Source organism: Gadus morhua, chromosome 6 (genome assembly GCF_902167405.1).
Source record: "Gadus morhua chromosome 6, gadMor3.0, whole genome shotgun sequence".
Taxonomy (NCBI): Eukaryota; Metazoa; Chordata; class Actinopteri; order Gadiformes; family Gadidae; genus Gadus; species Gadus morhua.
Window position 1 is genome coordinate 15,267,104 of NC_044053.1, and position 19,427 is coordinate 15,286,530.

At 43.0% G+C, this 19,427-nt stretch overlaps 3 protein-coding genes across 4 annotated transcripts in view; all 3 read left to right on the forward strand.

The window, feature by feature from the left end:
• prr16 (proline rich 16) overlaps positions 1–8,627 on the forward strand; it is a 12,893-nt gene extending 4,266 nt beyond the window's left edge. The window contains exons 2-3 of the mRNA XM_030359896.1: positions 1–771; positions 7,365–8,627. The exon at positions 1–771 is cut by the window's left edge and continues 358 nt beyond it. Of these exons, the coding sequence (XP_030215756.1) occupies positions 1–557 (557 nt within the window). The 3' untranslated portion in view covers positions 558–771; positions 7,365–8,627. The remainder of the gene's footprint in view (positions 772–7,364) is intronic.
• A 1,663-nt stretch (positions 8,628–10,290) lies between these two features.
• On the forward strand, positions 10,291–13,874 carry pheta1 (PH domain containing endocytic trafficking adaptor 1). Of its 2 annotated transcripts, XM_030358424.1 has the most exons (3): positions 10,291–10,398; positions 10,816–10,960; positions 11,473–13,874. In XM_030358424.1, exon 3 carries the CDS (start codon positions 11,496–11,498, stop codon positions 12,369–12,371), a length of 876 nt encoding a protein of 291 aa, XP_030214284.1. In that variant the 5' UTR covers positions 10,291–10,398; positions 10,816–10,960; positions 11,473–11,495; the 3' UTR covers positions 12,372–13,874. The 2 variants fall into 2 exon arrangements, with proteins under 2 accessions (XP_030214284.1, XP_030214285.1); XM_030358425.1 differs by lacking the exon at positions 10,816–10,960 and having other exon boundaries at positions 10,292–10,398.
• Positions 13,875–14,928: 1,054 nt separating this feature from the next.
• sh2b3 (SH2B adaptor protein 3) overlaps positions 14,929–19,427 on the forward strand; it is a 38,220-nt gene continuing 33,721 nt past the window's right edge. Inside the window, exon 1 of the mRNA XM_030358420.1 lies at positions 14,929–15,188. The gene's annotated coding sequence lies outside the window, so the exon portion shown is untranslated. The remainder of the gene's footprint in view (positions 15,189–19,427) is intronic.

Here is a 19,427-nt window from a genome sequence, read left to right on the forward strand (position 1 = left end):
TGAGGAACGGCGGCGGCGGCGGCGGCGGCGGCGGTGGCGGCGGCGGCGGCGGCGGCGCGTTCTCCATGCACCCGACCAGGGAGCTGTTCTCCCCGCCGCGCCACTGCGTCTCCAACGACAGCGGCTTGTCCGAGGCCGGGCTGGTGCCTACTCTGCCCAGACCCATGCCCCTCCTCCGGCACCAGAAGAACAAGTGCCCGCAGACGTCGGGCCGGGAGCCGCGAGAGCGCGTCCGCTTCAGTGAGAAGGTGCAATACCACGGCTACTGCCCGGACTGTGACCTGCAGTACGTGATGGATGACACCACCGACCGCCACTTCCAGGGCGAGCCCGGTGACGCCAGGCTCAGCCCGGTGCACTGCTGTGCCGCCACCTCCCCCCTCGACGGACACCCCGCCCTCCCTCGAGAACTCACGCTGGAAAACGGCGGCCTGCCGTTCAGCCACGGCTATCCGTCCATGGCAGACGGCCCTCTACTGTCGTTGCCCCCTCTCCAGCATTCCCACAAGCAAACCAAGAAGACCATCCTTCGTAAATCGACCACAACCACGGTTTGACACGGATCCCGTCTACCTTAAACATTGTTGAATCATTCATAGTGTTTTCTACTTTATGGGGGCTTTCTACTGAAGCTGAACTGTGTGCGGATTATCCAAACGGAGAAAGTGAGAGAGGGATGAATCAGCCAGGATTGGAGAAAGCGAGTAGAATAGACAAAGGCTTTGCCGTGGGCTTGAAGAGGCATACCCGCAGAGAGAAGACTGTGAAGAGGTGAGTACATAAACTGTGTGTTTGTCAGTGTGTCCTCGGTCTGTGTGTGTGTGTGTGTGTGTGTGTGTGTGTGTGTGTGTGTGTGTGTGTGTGTGTGTGTGTGTGTGTGTGTGTGTGTGTGTGTGGGGGGGGGGGGGGGGGGGGCAATGTGTGTGTGCATTCTTGATTTAAACTTTTTAGGCTTGTTAACTCAAACTCAAAAATGCAGCTTTGCAAAAGATGATTTGAAGATGATTTGAATGACAAACTGGACATGAATTTTGTTCTGAAGAAAATGTGTGTGAGCATGAGCTAGAGTCGTATGCCAATATTCTGTGAGCATATTCTCATGCTAATGCTAGCAAGGCTAATGAGCAGGTTCCAAGTCCCTGGGCCACTTTAAAGCAGACTTGTGATTGGTTGAATAATGGGCCTGATCATTGTTGTCGGATTGCGAGTTACAGTATAACGTCCCCCATCTTGCCAAAGTGGGTTGTTGTTGAGTCATGTGCTTTCGCAAGGTTTTTGTGTGTGTACCAACTTTGACATCTATGAGTTGTTCACCTTCGGAATGGTCAAAATCAGCATTTTTGAAATTTATAAAAAATATAAATCTATCCAGGCGGCCCTGGATGTAAAATAAGGCCCAAAATCAAAGTTTCAGTAACGTTTGGCAAACAAGGCAAGCGGCGTGGCCGTTTAGGTTTGTCCACGAGTTATGGCGCCCCATGTAACATATTCAATATTAAATAATATTATTCAAAAAAATGTATCATAAAGAAGTGAGAGTAATAATAAGAAGAAACATGATATCAATAGTGTGGCTTGCATTCAACCATCCCAACCACTCAGCTCCTTGTGCACCTATTGCTTACACCATCCATGAGACCCCATTGTTACACACATATCTGAGGATGTAAATATCTGCACATAAACACACACAGTTATCAATTACACAACATAACATAAAATATACACACATACACACCTACACTGAACAAGTGTGTGTGTGTGCGTGCGTGCGTGTGTTTTTGTTTGTGTGTGTGTGTGTGTGTGTGTGTGTGTGTGTGTGTGTGTGTGTGTGTGTGTGTGTGTGTGTGTGTGTGTGTGCGTGTGTGTGTGTGTTTTGTGTGTGTGTGCGTGCCTTCTCGTGTATATGTGTGTGTGTGTGTGTGTGTGTGTGTGTGTGTGTGTGTGTGTGTGTGTGTGTGTGTGTGTGTGTGTGTGTGTGCGTGTGTGTGAGCATACTTGCGCATGTGTCTCTGTGTTTGTGTGTAGGTGTGTATGTGTGCATGTGTGTGTGTATTTGTGTGTGTGCTGATGGTGAAACTTGCTCAGACATGGTTTATAAGGCATGCCCTGCAGCAGGATGAGAATAGCAGGACTGTCCTCCAAGCCCTTAATTAGTTGGGTTAGACTACTAGAGATAGCAGTGCTGCTCACACGGCTCCTTAACCAACATTCTTTTTGACACAGCTTTCAACTGCTGCCGCATACAGTTTCCAAGCTGAGGAACACAAAGAGGAGGAGAGAAGGGACGAGATAACAAAAGAAGCAAAGTGTGTGTGTGTGTGTGTGTGTGTGTGTGTGTGTGTGTGTGTGTGTGTGTGTGTGTGTGTGTGTGTGTGTGTGTGTGTGTGTGTGTGTGTGTGTGTGTGTGTGTGTGTTTGTGTGAGTGTGAGTGTGAGTGTGAGTGTCTGTGTGTCTGTGTGTGTACATTTGTGTGCATGGACGCGTGCATGTGTGTATTTGAATTGATGTGGGGGTCCAATATATATATGGTTTTCCCTGCTCATTAATTCATGCATCTATTCCTATCAGGAAGAGCTATTCAACCATAAGACAGATGAGCTAGAGCCAAACTCAACCAGAGGCTAAAGATGGACAGATGGTGCAAGATAAGAAAGAGTATAGAGCACATTGACATTGGACTGGTGAATTAAAAAATGTACACGGTCGTGGAGGGTCGGTTGGAATGCATTGACCCACTCAGAGCCTGCTCACGTAAGTGTGTTTGTGCACATGTGTCTGTACTCTGTAGATGATGTAGCTGTAGATAATTGTCAACATGTTTGTCTTGTCCTTGTCTCCATTCACTTACCAATAATCTCATATTTTCAGAATGAACAGCAGAGTTCAACACATTTGTTGATATCAGATTTTTGGATGCAATATTTTACATTATATTGTAATGTAACAGTTCAATTACCACTATCTATTTTTTTAAAATGGTACAGGTAAAATTCTTACAATTTTTCATCAATGCGACAATCAAAGCCACAGCAAGCCTCAATCTTAATGTGTATCACGTTGTGTTTTGATTGCAACAGCTGGGAATTGAGCATGTTGTGAATTATGTATTGCACACACAATGAACGGAAAGAGAACGTTCTGCCCAGACTATAGCTTGAGAATGCAGAATGAATGCAACATATTTTGGCTTGGATCAGCATAGCGGGTTCAACATTCCTTCTGATTACACACAACAGTGGAGGGAGCAGCTTCCAGGCTGGCTGCCTGCTGGGTGCCCTGTAGGCCCGCTGGAGCTGCAGTCTGCAGGGAGGAGGCTGAGCACCCACTCCCCCATCATGACTCAGGGCTGAATCACCTACACTGACCCACTCCCTAAAGCTCGCAACCCACCTCTCCCTCTTTATCTCTCTCTCTCTCTGCTCTCAATCTAGTCTATTTCCCTCTATTAATAATAATGATTATTGTTTGCACTGTGGATCTTTCCATCTATCACCTCCCGCTCTCTCTCCTTCTCTCTCACCCTATCTTACCCTCTAGTATCTCTTTCTCTTTCTTACCCTCTACTATCTCTCTCTCTTTCTCTTTCTTATCCTCTATTCTTTCTCACTCTCTCTCTCTCTCTCTCTCTCTCTCTCTCTCTCTCTCTCTCTCTCTCTCTCTCTCTCTCTCTCTCTCTCTCCCTCACCCTCTCCCTCTCTCCCTCTCTCTCTCTCTCTCTCTCTCTCTCTCTCTCTCTCTCTCTCTCTCTCTCTCTCTCTCTCTCTCTCTCTCTCCCTCACCCTCTCCCTCTCTCCCTCTCTTTCTCTCTCTCTCTCTCTCTCTCCCTCACAAATAGAGACTTCAGGGTTATTTCTATCCAGATTGTTCCCTGTTTGTTTCATCCATCCATCCATCTTGTTGTTCTTGTGGCGGCTCTGTTGCTCTTCCTGAGCTGGGATGACGTTCGCCTCCCACTCTGCAGCAGCTGCATGCTCGCGGCCCCGACGCGCTGAGCACATCCCCTTTGCGCGCGTGTGGGTGGGGTGGGTGGGGGAGCTATTATTAAAGAGCTGATCTGATCCAGTGTGCGGGAAAGAAAGAATGAGCTTGTGCCTTTTTATTGACTTGTGGTGACCCACCCCTCCACACACACACAGATACGTGCCCCCCCACCCCCACCTCTTTAACATACACTACCATGGGATACAGTTTTGTTGGGCGATATGTAAAAATCATTGACGAGGATACAAGTTTAGTTGAGAAGCCGGAAAGTACATTGCTTGTGTGTTTGTGTTTGCTTTTGTGTCTGTGTTTGCTTGTGTGTGTGTGTATGTGTGTGTGTGTCTGTATTTGTGTTTGCTTGTGTGCGCTTGTGTGTATGTGTGGGTCCGTGTGTGTGTGTCTGCTGTGGACAGATTCACCATGGATGAATGTAAAGTAGATCAGTTGGGTCATATTATTTTTAATTCCACATCGAAATCAGAAAACAACTGAACAGAAGAAGAAAAAGCGACCGAAATGAGCTGGCATTGACATCAAATTAACTCAGGCTACAAAAGGGGGATCCGATTGACTTGAGCAAGAGGAGGCCAATGCAGATCAGCTCCTAAGTTATTTTCGTTATCTGACTGTCTTTGCTCAAACCGAAATCCAAAACCTTTCTCATTATTTCACTGAGCCTTGGGGATCCTCCACGACCTAACAAGGAGTCTCCACCTAGACCCGTAAAATATTAATTCCTCTTCCATCCGGCGGTTCATAATGCAGGATTTATTAGGGACCAGCAAGAAGGTGGATTAGGTGCAGGGATCGAGCCGAAAGGACTAGAGTGGGTGTGGTTGTGTCATGACAACGTATGAAATACACATATGTATTTCCTCCAGGGAAATGTTTTTGAGCAAATCTATGTGACCTATTAGAGGAAAGGCTAAATAGGGCTGAAAAAACAAGATTAATTCACACAGTCATTTTATATATATATATATATATATATATATATACATATATATAAGGCCTACACATGTTTAATTGCTATCGGAATGGAATTGGCCTTGAAGAGCCTCTATTAGGGTAAGGAGGTGGCGAGAGCCACCTGATTGGCCGATGAGATCCAGTGATAATGCAGTGTGAAACATCTGACTTGGCAAATTTGTTTTGCTTTTCCTCCTGCTTTACTTGCCTACGTGTGCAGCCGAGGAATAACTTTTTCATTTGTGTGTATACAATGAATAATTATGAGGTTAAGACAAATATGGTGCTTAGGCAAGCAAATAGTCATGTCATGCTCACAATTGCTGTGAAAATGCCATGACTATTTGCATCTTGGCAGCTGCAGGGTCTACATTCTCCGATTATGCTGCGTGGTAATTAACATGATGACTCCCAGCTCTCCAGACAACATGATGTCACCGCAGACCACGCAGAGGGTGCATCTGCTGGGGAGGTGTATCTTTTGTGGCTGGCCTGTAGTTGACCGTTGACCCCTCAGTGCAATGCGTTTGCTGAGTGCCCGAAGGGTGATCTCCAAATGCTCTTAAGCATAATTGATGGTGTGACCATGAAGACACATAATGTCACGACAGCTTAGTGTTGCCAGTCTAAATCATAATCAGATCAGCTGATTTGAACACCGCCCTACTTAGCAGCAACCGGAAGAGATGGTCATTGGTCATATAGGATGGAAGCAGCCAGCTAGAGAGCAGGCAAACCTTGTTTACTGACCGGGGGCTGGTTGGCTCGGCTGGATCCACTGACTGGTGATGATTGCCTTGGGCTGTGTTGGGCTGGCGTCAGATGTGTTAAATCAATGTCTTGCAGGTGTACAGTCAGTAGGGCTGTAACAAATGAGGATTTTCATAGTCAATTCATTTAATGATAAAATGTCAATTTACACAATTTACAAGAATCCAAAGTAATGGGTTAAATGTGCTTGCTTTATCTGACAGGCAGCCAAGAAACACTAAAAATTAAGGATCAAATGTTTGTCTTTTATAATGACTTTAACGGTTAATCATTTATCAAAATGAGATTGATTTCTATTATTTTCTGCCAATCGAGAAATGTATCAATTAAACGCTGTAGCACTTGCAGTCAGTGCCAGTTTATAACTCTCCTTTGTTACTGTAAAACCAATTCTAGAGGTTTGTTGAATCTATTATTACTCATGGGTCTTTTCATCGAAGGTGTTGTCTTTAGTTATCGTGCTTGTTTACATTCCAGCGAGGAACACAATGCACAATACAAACCAACAAACATGTCAGCGTCAACAGCAGATTTGCCAATGAATATTAATACGCTTTTTTTCGTGTCAGAATGTTGTTGCCGTTTTGTCATCCCAGATCGTATGTTTGTTTTTGCAAATACTATACATTCATTTGCATATTCCTCTCCATTGTCAGCACTTCGAAAGGGCTTGAAAGATACAATTTTAAATGCGTTACAAAGACTTAAAGATTGAACACAAGGGAAAGCCAAATGATTGTGTTGTCTACAGCCCAAGGCATCACATCTGCACTGGAGTAATGTGACATTACATAAAGAAGGCAGAAAAGAAAACACACTTGACCTACATACTGTACCCACAAGTAAATTGTGCTAGTATTATACATGGATGCTGGCTTGTCTAGTGCACTGTTTTGCCTTTTGCCTTACATGTCTAAAGCAAAAGTGTGTATTTGTGTGTGCGTGCATGCCTGTGTGTGTGCGCGCCCAAGTCTGTGTGGGCGTGTGTGTGTGCGTGCATGCCTGTGTTAGTGCATGCGTGTCACTGTGTGGGTCCATAGCCACTTAAAAACAAGACATTTTCTTTGACTGTTCAAATGTGTGTGTGTGTGTGGTTTCTTTTTTTAAATGAAGTAAAATGGGCATGACCACACGGTCCCTGTATGTGAACAATTTGTTAGGCGAGAGGGGATGTGGGGGAAACTAATTGATCAGGGCCCCTTAACGCTTCTGTGGAGCTTGTTAAAAACACTAAGGTGCATCAGCTGCACCTTGTTCTGGTTAAAGGTGAACCCAGTGTCCCCTAAAGTATCAGCAGTCACTGTGGCCCAGATGGGACCTCACTCCCTCCTGCACTCCTCAGAGAAAAGGCCCACTTCCAGAGCAGCCAAGAGGAAGGCTATTTTCCTTGTGAATTGGAAAGCTTTGTATTTTGGAGTGTGTGTGTGTGTGTGTGTGTGTGTGTGTGTGTGTGTGTGTGTGTGTGTGTGCGTGTGCGTGTGCGTGTGCGTGTGCGTGTGCGCGTGCGCGCGCGTGTGTGTGTGTGTGTGTGTGTGTGCGTGTGCATGCCTATCACTGTGTGGGTCCTTTGCTTCTTAAAAACAAGACATTTTTCTGTGACTGTTCAATTGTATAACATAATGTCTTCTGTTGTCCTGCAGAGATCTTGGCAAGAAACGAAGAAGGAATTTTTGTGAACTGGTCAGCTCCCATGTCGATTCATAAACCGGGACAGGTATTGGCTGAGCACATCCATCTCCTTCCTCTATGTCTTTGGGTTCTCCAACCATCAGAAGAGAAGAAGTGAAGAGCTCTCCTCGCCATGGTAACCACGTCTGCTAATCGTGGTTGGATCAGAAAGGAAAATAGTGGGCTAAGAAGTGTTAAACAGGAGAGGACGAGGATGCAACCACATGGTAAAAACAGAAACATTAGTCGAGGCTCATGGTGTTACAGGTGCACATGAACACACCATGTGCACGTTTTGTCAGGTGCAATAAAGATCATTTTATTGCATTCATGCAACATTATTTTTATTAAATGGCAACAGTTTGTGGTTCTGAAGGCCATGTGCTTGCTCAAGCACAGATTTTCTACATTTTAAACTTGTTTTTGTTTGGGAAATAAGGTGTATTTGTATCTTAAAATACCTTTCGTGAAGAAGAAAAAAAGGTATCGCTCAAGTGTTAATAATGTTATGATAACATCCACAGTTTGAGCAACGACTACAGCTGCTTCTGCTCTCTCTCCAGAATACTCATATATTATTCTTCTCTGAGGAAGGCCCTGCCTGGCTGTGTGGGAAACAGGGTTCTTATCTTAGCATTTATCAGGCCCATCCGAATTATGTCATTATGTGTTGCTTCGCAGTCAACATGATGTGCATTATGATGACTCGACGTCAGAAAAAATAATGGTTGGAAAGCAACGATAATGATGAGGATGGTGATGACAACAATGATGAAGATGATGAAGATGAAGATGAGGCGATGACGACGCAGTCCAGCAGACTATGTTGATAAAGCGTCTAAATACTCACCTGGTGCCACGCAAGCTGTTTCACGACAACATGGAGGGATGTCTTGTTGCAGAAGCTACAGCTTTAGATTAATCCTTTTTACGAGGGGTATTAATTTGCATCAAATTTCCTTTGTATATAAATATAAATGTACATGTGTATTCTATATTTCCAACGTTTTTATGGAGACTTTAACATTTAAAAAGATAATATTTTTGATAACGTGTTAAATGGGAGGGGGGCTAGCGCAATCTGATTTATCATGAGGTACATGATTTTTATTGCAGGGCATAAACAGAAATATATTGAAAGAGGTTATCATCATTGTATTAAATATTTTGAGATAAGTCTTATGTGAAGGGGGTTGAACTGGCGTAAACCAAAATACCTAGTTGTGCTTTATGAAAGCGGGGGGGGGGGGGGGGGGGGGGGCGGGGGGGCGAGGCATGACTTTGAATGACCGCATGTCTGACTCATTCACGTTGTCCTCCCATCACTGTGTTTATTTTCTATGCATCTCCCTGGAGAAGACAGTTGGACAGGGTGACCAAATTTACACATAACTGATGATAAACCCATCCCAGTTCCCCCCAATCTATTTCCAATTATGATAAGAATATGGTTACCTTTATTCCTGCCGCTAATCCGATTAATTTTAATAATTTCCTAGGTCAGGGCACAAACAATAGAGAGTTGGGCTAGACGCATAATAGATAAGCAATTATCATAATGGGGAAGAAGCAAACTATGGACCAACCAATAAGGCGAGCTGTGCTGACGGGGTCCAAAATGAACATCGTTCACGTAAACAGCCGTGCTAGGAAATGTTGATCTTTTTGAATGCTTGTCCTTTCCACAACTGTGTCGGAAAAACAATGTTGGTGATGTTGATTAGAGGTGTTTTACTGATATCTATTTTTTTATTGGCTTAGAAACCAAATCAAAACCCCAATTAAGGCATCTAGTTTGACAGTCGCTGTTTCACACAATTCGTAAACGGATGTTTTTTCTGTGTATCTTGGTGATATTTAAAACAAAAGTTTGACTTACAAGGCATATAGGCCTTTAGAATTGACCTTTAGGTTTTATTACGAGTTTTTGGATACAAACAACAAAGTTGGATAGGGGCAAAACATCCAATGGAGAAGAACATCCAAACTAACCCTTCGCAAACACTTACTGAAAGCAACCAAGTAGTTCTCATTGGACACCTTGACCGACCAATCCTGGAACAATTAAGAAGGATCTTAAAGAAGTATGAAAGGTCAAGCAGATATCACTGATGTGTGTTATTGTGTGTATCCACAAACGTGATCAACTGTTGGATATGGAAAATAAATTGTGAGATGTACACACTTTGCACTTAAAACTTGTGTCTGTGTCTGTATGATTGTTTGAAAATGTGCAATGTTTATTGCTGTTATTGTTGTTTTCATTGAGGGGAACCCACTGTAAACTCCTCGTTCTTTATTGGATATTTTTTCATAATACATACACAGCTATTCTTCAATTTGCTCCTTAGTGTGATCTTTGAGTATCCTGTATCTAAATAGTGTTGCTGGATGTTTACATACTTTAATTCCCAAATGTTCCTTTAACCAAATCCAGTTGATGGCTTGTTGACTTGAACTGACTCCAGCAGTATCCCAATGATCAATGATGCCAAGGGCTTTCTTAGCATGTTCCAGGAGCAGCACAATACACACGATTAGCGATGGAATACAGCAGGAGCAATGGGCTAATGGGTTTCATTTGGAGATACTTGGGCAAGTGTCCTTCATAGTGGCTTCTTGGTCACTATTTTGTAAACCAGCACTTACACCAAAATATTACAATGGAGCTGTGGTATAGCTATAGGAGGAGAAACACACTAATATGTGGGACAATGGAGGATACAAAACCCCCATATTATATAATATATATAATATGTATTATGTCATCATATTGCCGACAACTAACTAATTATCAATAATGCAGCATGTAGTTACTTTAATTAATTTAAGATAATAGTATATTTTTAAACTGAGCGCGTACACTGCCTTGTGCCGCGTCTACGGGAGCGCGCACCAGCAGCCTTGGTTATCGTGGTCACGTGGCAGGAACATGATGAAGGGAAAAGGAGGATAAATCCTGATGAAAATATCTGACAGAGAGAGGGAAGACGGCCGCTGCTTTAGGTACAGAACGCCGATTATCTAACGGGTGCTGCGTTACTATGTATGTGAACCTCAATGTAACGTTAAAAAGTAGCAAAGTGGTTGTTTGTAGCGAAGTTCCCTAAAAATGCTGACAGTGTATTGTTATAAAAAAATGCCTCAATATTGTTTTTCGCATGTAGCCATCACAAGCTAGCTAATAATAAACACATCACACAGGATTCTGACCCTGAAACATTTCCAGACTGTGAAGAAGTATCACGATTTATTTGCGGCCGTGTAAGAGCTGATGGGTCAAAAGCATGTGACCAATGATGGTGAATCATATAAGAATGCATTTAACTACTGGGAAACTTGGAACTCTGCGTTCTGTGACTTCAAACTAAATGCGGATGTGCATACCAATAAGAGGTGTGTTGTCTAACATCTTGTCTGCAGAGATTCTGATGCATCGGAGTTCTATACAAAATACTGTTGAGAAGAAACAGACCAGAAAGGATGCGAGATGTTGACTTGTAACGTTACGCCGATAGAATGCCAAATAGCCCCTCGAGAGAGGTGCAGGCGTCAATGAAATAACGACGTAAGTGTATTTAAACGGTAACATTTGTATTACAAAGCCATTCGTGTAAGCCTATGCCTTTTCTCTTGTGTGGTGAGTAGCGTTTGGTTCCTTATCTTCAGTAGCCAGTTATTGAACCAATTATTTTTGCTTATATATAAGGGAATATTATTTATTTGAATACGTGTGTGTATGCTTTGTAAGCGTATGGGATCATTGGGTTTTTCACATGTTGCTTGATCCAATTAAAGAATGAGATCTATTTAGATTCAAATTCTCACATCATATTTTCACCAACAATGCAATGTTTTGTTGGCCATATATTTACATACATTCATTACAAATTCACAATTATATAACTATAGAAATGACCTTGGCTGTAGGGTGGCATCTTGACCTTGACATATAGACTAACTGAATACTAATCAGTTATTAGATCAATACTTAGGTCAATAGCGCAATAGAGGTGCAATACTTATAAATACGTATGTGGTCAATACGTTAAACCTATGTATTCTTTCCATCAAATCTAGATTGAAAAATCCTCGGAGGCAGAATGAAGTTGAACGAACGCAGCGTAGCGCACTATGCTACTTGTGAGTCCCCGCCTGACAAGACGGGTTTCCTGGTCAAGAAGGGAGAGAGGAACACGGCCTACCACCGCCGCTGGTTCATCCTGAAGGGCAACATGCTCTTCTACTTTGAGGAGCGCGAGAGCCGGGAGCCCATCGGCGTCATCGTTCTGGAAGGATGCACCGTGGAGCTGTGTGAGTCGGCCGAGGAGTTCGCCTTCGCCATCAAGTTCGACTGCGCCAAAGCCCGTATCTACAAAATGGCCGCCGAAAACCAAGCGGCCATGGAGTCGTGGGTGAAGGCGCTGTCCCGGGCCAGCTTTGACTACATGAGACTGGTGGTGAAGGAGCTGGAGAGGCAGCTGGAGGAGATCCAGGAGGCCAGCAGAGGCGATTTGGTTGCGGCCGCTCCCGGGGGTCCGCTGGTGAAGTCCAAATCTGCCAGGCGAAATCCATTGGCCCGCACCCGATCCGGAGCATCCTCTGCCTCCTCCACGTCTTCATCCTCCTCGTCCGGTGGAGCTCTCTCGGCGGCGGTGTTCTCCAGCCAGAGGAGTGTCCAGGAAGAAACCCATCTCCCCTTAGGGCCCTCTAGAGAGAATGGAGTAGCGTGGAGCAAGCCGCCTGCTGCGCTGACTAACGGCTTCGGGGACGGGGCCCTTCCCTGTGTGCCCTGGGACGGTTATCCGGGCTCTGGGAGCGGGGCTGATGGGAGCCGGCCTCCCCCGGTGCCACCCAGGAGGAGAGGAGCATCCCTGGAGAGCCCGGTCTCGCCTGGGACCGTTTGCTTCTCAAAGCTCCATGAGTGGTACGGCCAGGAGGTGGAGCTGCTCAGAGGGGAGTGGCTACAGAGCCAATGATTGAAAAACAAACCAACAAAAAAAAAAACACTTCTTTACATGCTTTTGATTTCACGTCATTCCTTCCAACACATTCTACTCCGATGTTCCTCGCATTACAGACATATTGAAATCAAACTCAACCAGAGTGATAAGGGACCATGCCTGAATGAAGTTGGTTTTTAAAATGATAGGAAGGGGTTTCCTTTGTCTGTCACAGAGGAATAAATTTACTTGTGTAAACCCGACCAAATAAGGAGAACAGAAACTTTTCACTTTAACAGCGATGCCAAGTAAACAGGTTGATACGCGATGCTACAATGTTAGGCACCTTAACTAAAATATCAATGATCTTTTGGGACTGATGAGGACTTTTTATATTTGTGACATCTTTGACCTCTAGAAACAAATTTCCACCATCATATGGTCTTATTCTTACCCAATCAAAGGGCCAAAGAAGATAACATTTTGTATTTTTCCACGCTTTTTTATATTATTGATAGACAGAGTTCTACTACAACAGCCATCGTTTTGTTTGGTCTTTTGTGTGAGATGGGAATGATGATGCTCTTGGGCTTCCCCCCCTCCCAATCCTCTCCCGACACCGGGGGTGAAATGGCCCTTGGCTAACCTCCCTATCAGGGTGAGCTTCAGCCTGCAGGCTATTGGTGCTTACAGTCAGGGAGCGTAACAACTCTGCCGACGCTAGGGACCCCAGTGCCAGCTACACGCCTTGCTAAGAGCCCCGCTTCCCTGGTATTTTTAGCTCTTTTTTGCCAGCAGCTACATGATGCTGTGTCCTCAACATTTGTCACTTAACTGCTGTTTGTTTTCCAGTCATCCAAGGCGGTGATGGTTTATGGTGATATTTCTTAACTTGTTTGCTCATTTTAGTGTATGTTTGTATCTTTGTTTTGTAGAAACACTACTGCATTTGTTCTGGTAAATGGCCTGTGGGCGTTAAGAGAATGTGGTTCCTTAGACACACATTGTGTTGTTTGCTTTCATTGTATTCAATGCCTACTAACATATAGCATTCACCTGAAAACTGAAAATCATGTTAAACGACCATTGTTTCAATATATCAATCGCATAAGAGTTTAATAAAAATTAATTAACATATGCCTTGAACATCCCCTCTTGTTATTATCACGGCCTGTGTGTGTGTGGGGGGGGGGGTGTTCATTATTTTTCTACTGATTAATATATATTATGTTGATTATCCAAGCCTCCCAATCCGCAATTGGTTTGTGACAATAGCTGAGTATTTTCAACCTGCTTAAGTGAACAAAGCTATCAGTGTTTATTATTGGAAAGAGTAGTTAGATGAGAAATAAAATGTGTTTTTGCTTTAGCCCAATTAATCCAATCCAACACAAGGTTTCTTGACATAATGTTGGATTTCAGTTTGAATGTAAATGTTGGTGGGTTGGTGAGTGTCTCAAAAGTAACATTTTTTAAATGTAATTTACAGATTTGAAGGTTATCTGGAGTGGATGTGAATTAATAAATAGTAGAATTTAATCGTAAATCTTCTACATGAAAACGTGTTTTCAATAATTGTACCAAAAAATATGCAGGGCAATTTTATAGACTAATCTGAACATGTTAATGAAGTAACCAGATCAATGAAGAACAATTAAGATCATTGTAATTGTCTAATTGTGATGATTTACTTACTTAATAATTGGCTTCAGTCTTAGGTTTGTATTGTAGAATGGCCAAATGAAATAATATTGAAAGGTGGATGGGGGATTCTGGTAGAAAACCCGAAAAATTATTTTAGAACCACAATATTTTGTGCTATATTAAACAATGACCACCAGGTGTCTCACTTAATCAACTTTAGAGCTTACAGTTTTTGTGGGCATTAACATATTGGTCTTCAGATGTTTATTTAATATTTTTCACATTATTGTTCAGGCTATTGATCGTTTAAAATCATGCCCTTCCTAGATACAAATTATTTATACTTAAGGTATTCAATTTTAGTTTCTTTGTATCTATCTACATAACTTAAATGGGGTCTACTAACAAAATGTCAATTGTTTTGGTAACATATTTTTTTTACTTTATTTGAATATTTATAATTCTACTTATTGTAACTATAATATGTACCCCAATGCGAACGGATCTACGATGTAAATCAGACAATTATAAAGAATGACTGTCAACATAATTAATATTGACTAGCATCTTTCTCGTTTTGTCGTCATTGTTCACACATTTGATGGTGGATTCATTGGGAATATGGGAAACGAAATTAGTTAGTCAAGACAACACTTTTAATACAGCCACTACCGCTATGCTAGTACCATTATATACAAAATAAAAGCACTGCGTCGAATTCCTGAAAAAGCTACTGATGAACGACGATTTTTTTTTGAAAAGACAAAACAATATTGTAAAGGCAAAGTATATCCAGAAAAGTTTAACGTTAGTAATACACAAATGAAAGTTACCTTCCGTGGATCTTTAACGGTACTTAGCTTGATGGACTTTTACTTTGGTAGCCATTTGACGCTATTGAACCATGAGGAGCGCGCGGACCTCGCGGCACATTTTGACGAGTCGCCACTTTTTTTTTCCGCGCATAAGTTTCCTTCCTGAAAGTTTGGGTGAAGAGGGATCTACTGCATGTATTCAAGGCGATAGAGGTGCTAGCAGAAGATGTAGCATGCAAGTTCCATTTCTATTCCATGTGTATGTCTTCTTCACCGACGACGACGTCTGTTTGAAGTACTTTAAATGCTTCGCAACGCATTTCCGTTATGCGAAGTCCAACTTTCTGGTTTGTCGTCGTGCAGTGGTGGGTGCCTGTCCAAGATAACGGAGAACGTGAGTATGTTGTCAATAGAAAAGCCCTCTGACACAAAGTGCCCATGTTGTTTCCAAGTTACATCTACACGCCGCCCGGGACACTCAAAAACGCCTCTGAACCTTATAGAAAGGCATACCAACGGGACAAACTTAATTTGTGTACAGTTTTAAAGTAGACATATACATTTACTGACCCGCTTATTCGTCGAATTATCTTAATGTTTGTGTGATGGTGTTTGCGTTTAAAGGGCTCCTTACTTTTTAAAAGGTATTGTTAGACCTTCGGCCGTATATTGTAGGCCTAATATCGTATAAAACGTACTGGCCTGTACCCCCCAAGTGATTTTCAACTGTTATTACACAGTAATGCATGCTTAATTGGCCTTGTTTTCATTATTTATGTGCTGCCTTTTAAGTCTACTGGTCATAACGGGTTTTAGGGAGATTAACTAAATCATCATGGAATTGCTTATATTGGCCATGGCTACTATGTGGCTGTGCCATTGTTTGTGGATAATATATGAATGTTTGTACAGTCTAATAGATGGTTTGCATTGAAAATGATAAGTTAATGTTTTGTACATTTTAGTGAGAAAGTCTTTTCAGTTTCAATGTGAATTTGTAGTAAAATAATCATGGGACGAGTGTGCGCCATCATGTGAGTGTCCGTGTCCCGTAATAGTACGATTGGACGATAATACGCGAAAGCACACAATCGTCATGCATATCCACATTTAGGATAAAATAGTAAGCTACTAGGTCTACATGTGCGGTTATAGTTCTACCAAAGCACCCACCCACACAAGCTACATTCCATTTCCATCCATATGTGCCTAATGATGAATACATGTGGTTTTGTGCGTGTGTGTGTGTGCGTGTGTGTGTGTGTGAGCGTGTGTGTGCGCGTGTGTGTGTGCCAGTGTGTGTGCGTGTGTGTAGTCCTACGTGTGGATAACAGCAGCTAAAACAGTTTGCATTACTTTGTTTAGTATTCCTTTCCTATGGGGTCGAAGTTGAGATGATTTTAACGGACATCCAGTGAGTTTATCGGTTCAACAGCCAGTGTAATTTAAATGCTGATGACCCGTTCATAATAAGCAAGTCAGATTTAGAATAGCAAATAAAAAATATTATTGAAGGATAGGTAACCAAATAGTTAAACTAAGCTTTATTGTTCTTTAAACGACCACTGTCTCCAAGTGACTCGATTCAAAACACATTGCAAAAAGAGGCAATGCAGTTTATGGCAAATGTAGTGCATATTCCTGTAAACACTTTTACCATCCGATCACTCTATACCGCTCCAGACCATAATGAATATGTCCCAGCTCTTTGACACAACACCCAGAAAGTGAAGTTACGACTATGAGATCTGAGATTGTTTTAAAATACACCTTCACACGTTCACACAGACACACATACACTCAGACACACACACACACACACACACACACACACACACACACACACACACACACACAGACACACACACACACACACACACACACACAGACACACACACACACACACACACACACACACACACACACACACACACACACACACACACACACACACACACACACACACACACACACACACAGTGTGCGGCTAGTTTTTAAATTTGATTATTGAACAACAGACCTTTTCGGTCTGTGTGTGTGTATCGACTCCTTTACAGTTAACATCATCAAAAATCTGTGCATGCATTTGTAGAAGTGACGTTGTGCCCCATTCATTCAGATGATTATCAGACTATATACTGTACATTTAATTAAAACAGTTGGCAGCGTCAAAATGACCAGTTGTTCTGTGTCTGTTTGATTGATATCCTACCAGCTGACATTTTGTTCTAAGGAATTCTGTCAGGACCACGAACATATCAGAGCCACCGGCAACGTCCTATGGCTTCAGGAATCAGGCCTATTCGATGTCAATATGACACCCCAAAATCCTTTTACCCTCTTGTCGACAATTGTCCTTGGGTGGGGAGGATTTCAAGACCGAAAAAACTGAGTTTTCGTTTACGGAAACTTGATGTTTAACGGGACATAGTAGAGCCAGTGAATTGTATGGTTGTAATGTCTATCTGGTCTATACATTAGGTTTCTCAAGCAAATTTGTGAATATATCTGTAGACTGGGCCATTGGCTTTTGTGTTCTACCTACCTATCCACTAACTGTGCATGTGCATGGATCTGAAAGTTGGTCATCATTTTTCAGAGTCAATTTGTTCAGGTAGAATTCCCGATCTATGCTGGGTGCTTTGTAAGCCACGGCACTATGCCGTTGCCGTATGCCGTATGCACGTTGCCTCATTGCGCACGTACCCTACATACGTCACCATTGTTTGTAAACTGTTAAAGAGCCTATTGGCTACGTACACCGCCACAGCCCACAGAGTGTATTGTAGGTTAGTTTTCGGGCAGGTCTTCAGCCGTAGCTATCAGCAGCAGATCAGACTGTCACGCATGGCTCTGTGCCTCCGACCGAGATGTTAATCTCATGCTTGCACTTCCGCTCGCCCCCGGCTTCTAGGAATTCCACTGATGAGACCGCCAGGAAGGGACTTGATCCCGAGAGGCCCCTGGGGCCTAAGACAAGAAGAGAGGGAGAGAAGGGAGGAAAGGAAAGAGAGGGTGCGGGAGATGGATAAAAATAGGCAGTAGGAGAAGATTCTGGTCATAGATTTAGGAGGAAGGACCTGGAAGGTCATTTGTTCACACTATTTGTTCACACTTGTGACAGAAAAGAAGCAAGAGAAAATGATAGACACAAACACATACTTAAAAACAAACGTATGACTCATTTTTAATCTGTATGCAATACTTGACAATGACTCAAATTTCATCGTTATCAAATACATGACAATGACTCAAATGTAAATGTATCCAATACATAACAAGTAAGAGAAGTGTTTGTGTGTGTGTCTGTGCGCGTGCGTTTAGGTTAGTGAAGTCGTTACGCATGAAAGCGTGATTCAGAAAGCTTTTGCAGAATTACGGATGTTAAACGATAGCTGAGTAGGCCTAGTGGCTAATGATGGATGTAGACTGAACATGTTTTTTGGGCCTATGTCTCCCACCTATCTTCTTTCCTCCCCTCCCCTACTCTCCCCTCTCCTCTCTTCTCTCCTCTCCTCTCTACCCTCCTCCTCTTCTATCCTCTTCCCTTCTCTAACCTACTATACTCAACTCTACTCTGCTCTACTCTAGTGGGGAGGGAAAAGGTGAGGAGTGGTCCTCTCCTATTTCCTCCTCTCCTCTCTTAAATTTATTTTCTTCACTTCTCAGCCCGTCATACTTGTATCTTTCTCTGTCATTATGTCTGTTCGCCCTGTATTTTGTTTTTTACTCGACGTGCCAGCGTCTGTTCGGCTAATGAGAGGCTGAGCGACTATGCACAGATATTGTGTATTTGTCATTGCTTGACAGCTGGAAGTGTTGTACAAACCCTTTTTTTTCCTCTGGAATGTAACCAGTTTATACAGGAAGTATCACCTTCCTCTCACTTTAAACAAGTGTGAATAAAGAGTGTGCCTGGTGTGGTTTAAATATCAATGTTGACGTATTACCTTGTTGTGGAAGACTTCTAACCTTTTCCGTTCAATACCCACCCACACACACACACACACACACACACACACACACACACACACACACACACACACACACACACACACACACACACACACACACACACACACACACACACACACACACACACACACACACACGCGTGCATGGCCTCAGATACAGTTCTCTAAAGTCACAATTCCTTTACTTGCTCAACGTTCCGCATCACCCTTTCAATATGCTACACTTGGTTGTTCCCTGCCACAATTCTGTTTTCTCCCTCAGTCCGAGGCCATTTAGCACAGCCTCTTTCTTTCCCCAATGCGCTCCTTCATTCCCAGACCACAGGAAATGGCCAGAGTGGCCGGGGACTTGTCTCTGTAGGCCTTAAGAATGGCGGCATTGTTTTGGGGTTTGAGCTAGCATTGTTTTGGAAAAGTCGAGGCAAACAAAGGCCCAATGTTGCCCAATGTGGTGTTTTGCTGACATACGTAGACCTATGTATTTAAGCCATTGACTAGTGGATAGGTAGGTAATGCACAAACTTTGGGCCTGGTGGGACTGTAAGGCCACCAAGAGACTGTGGTGGAGGAAAAAGGTGAGCTCATGTTATTAAACCCCATTTTAATATCGTCATCAAATGAAGATTGCTGCTTATTAGAAGAATGGGCCCATGACCTTG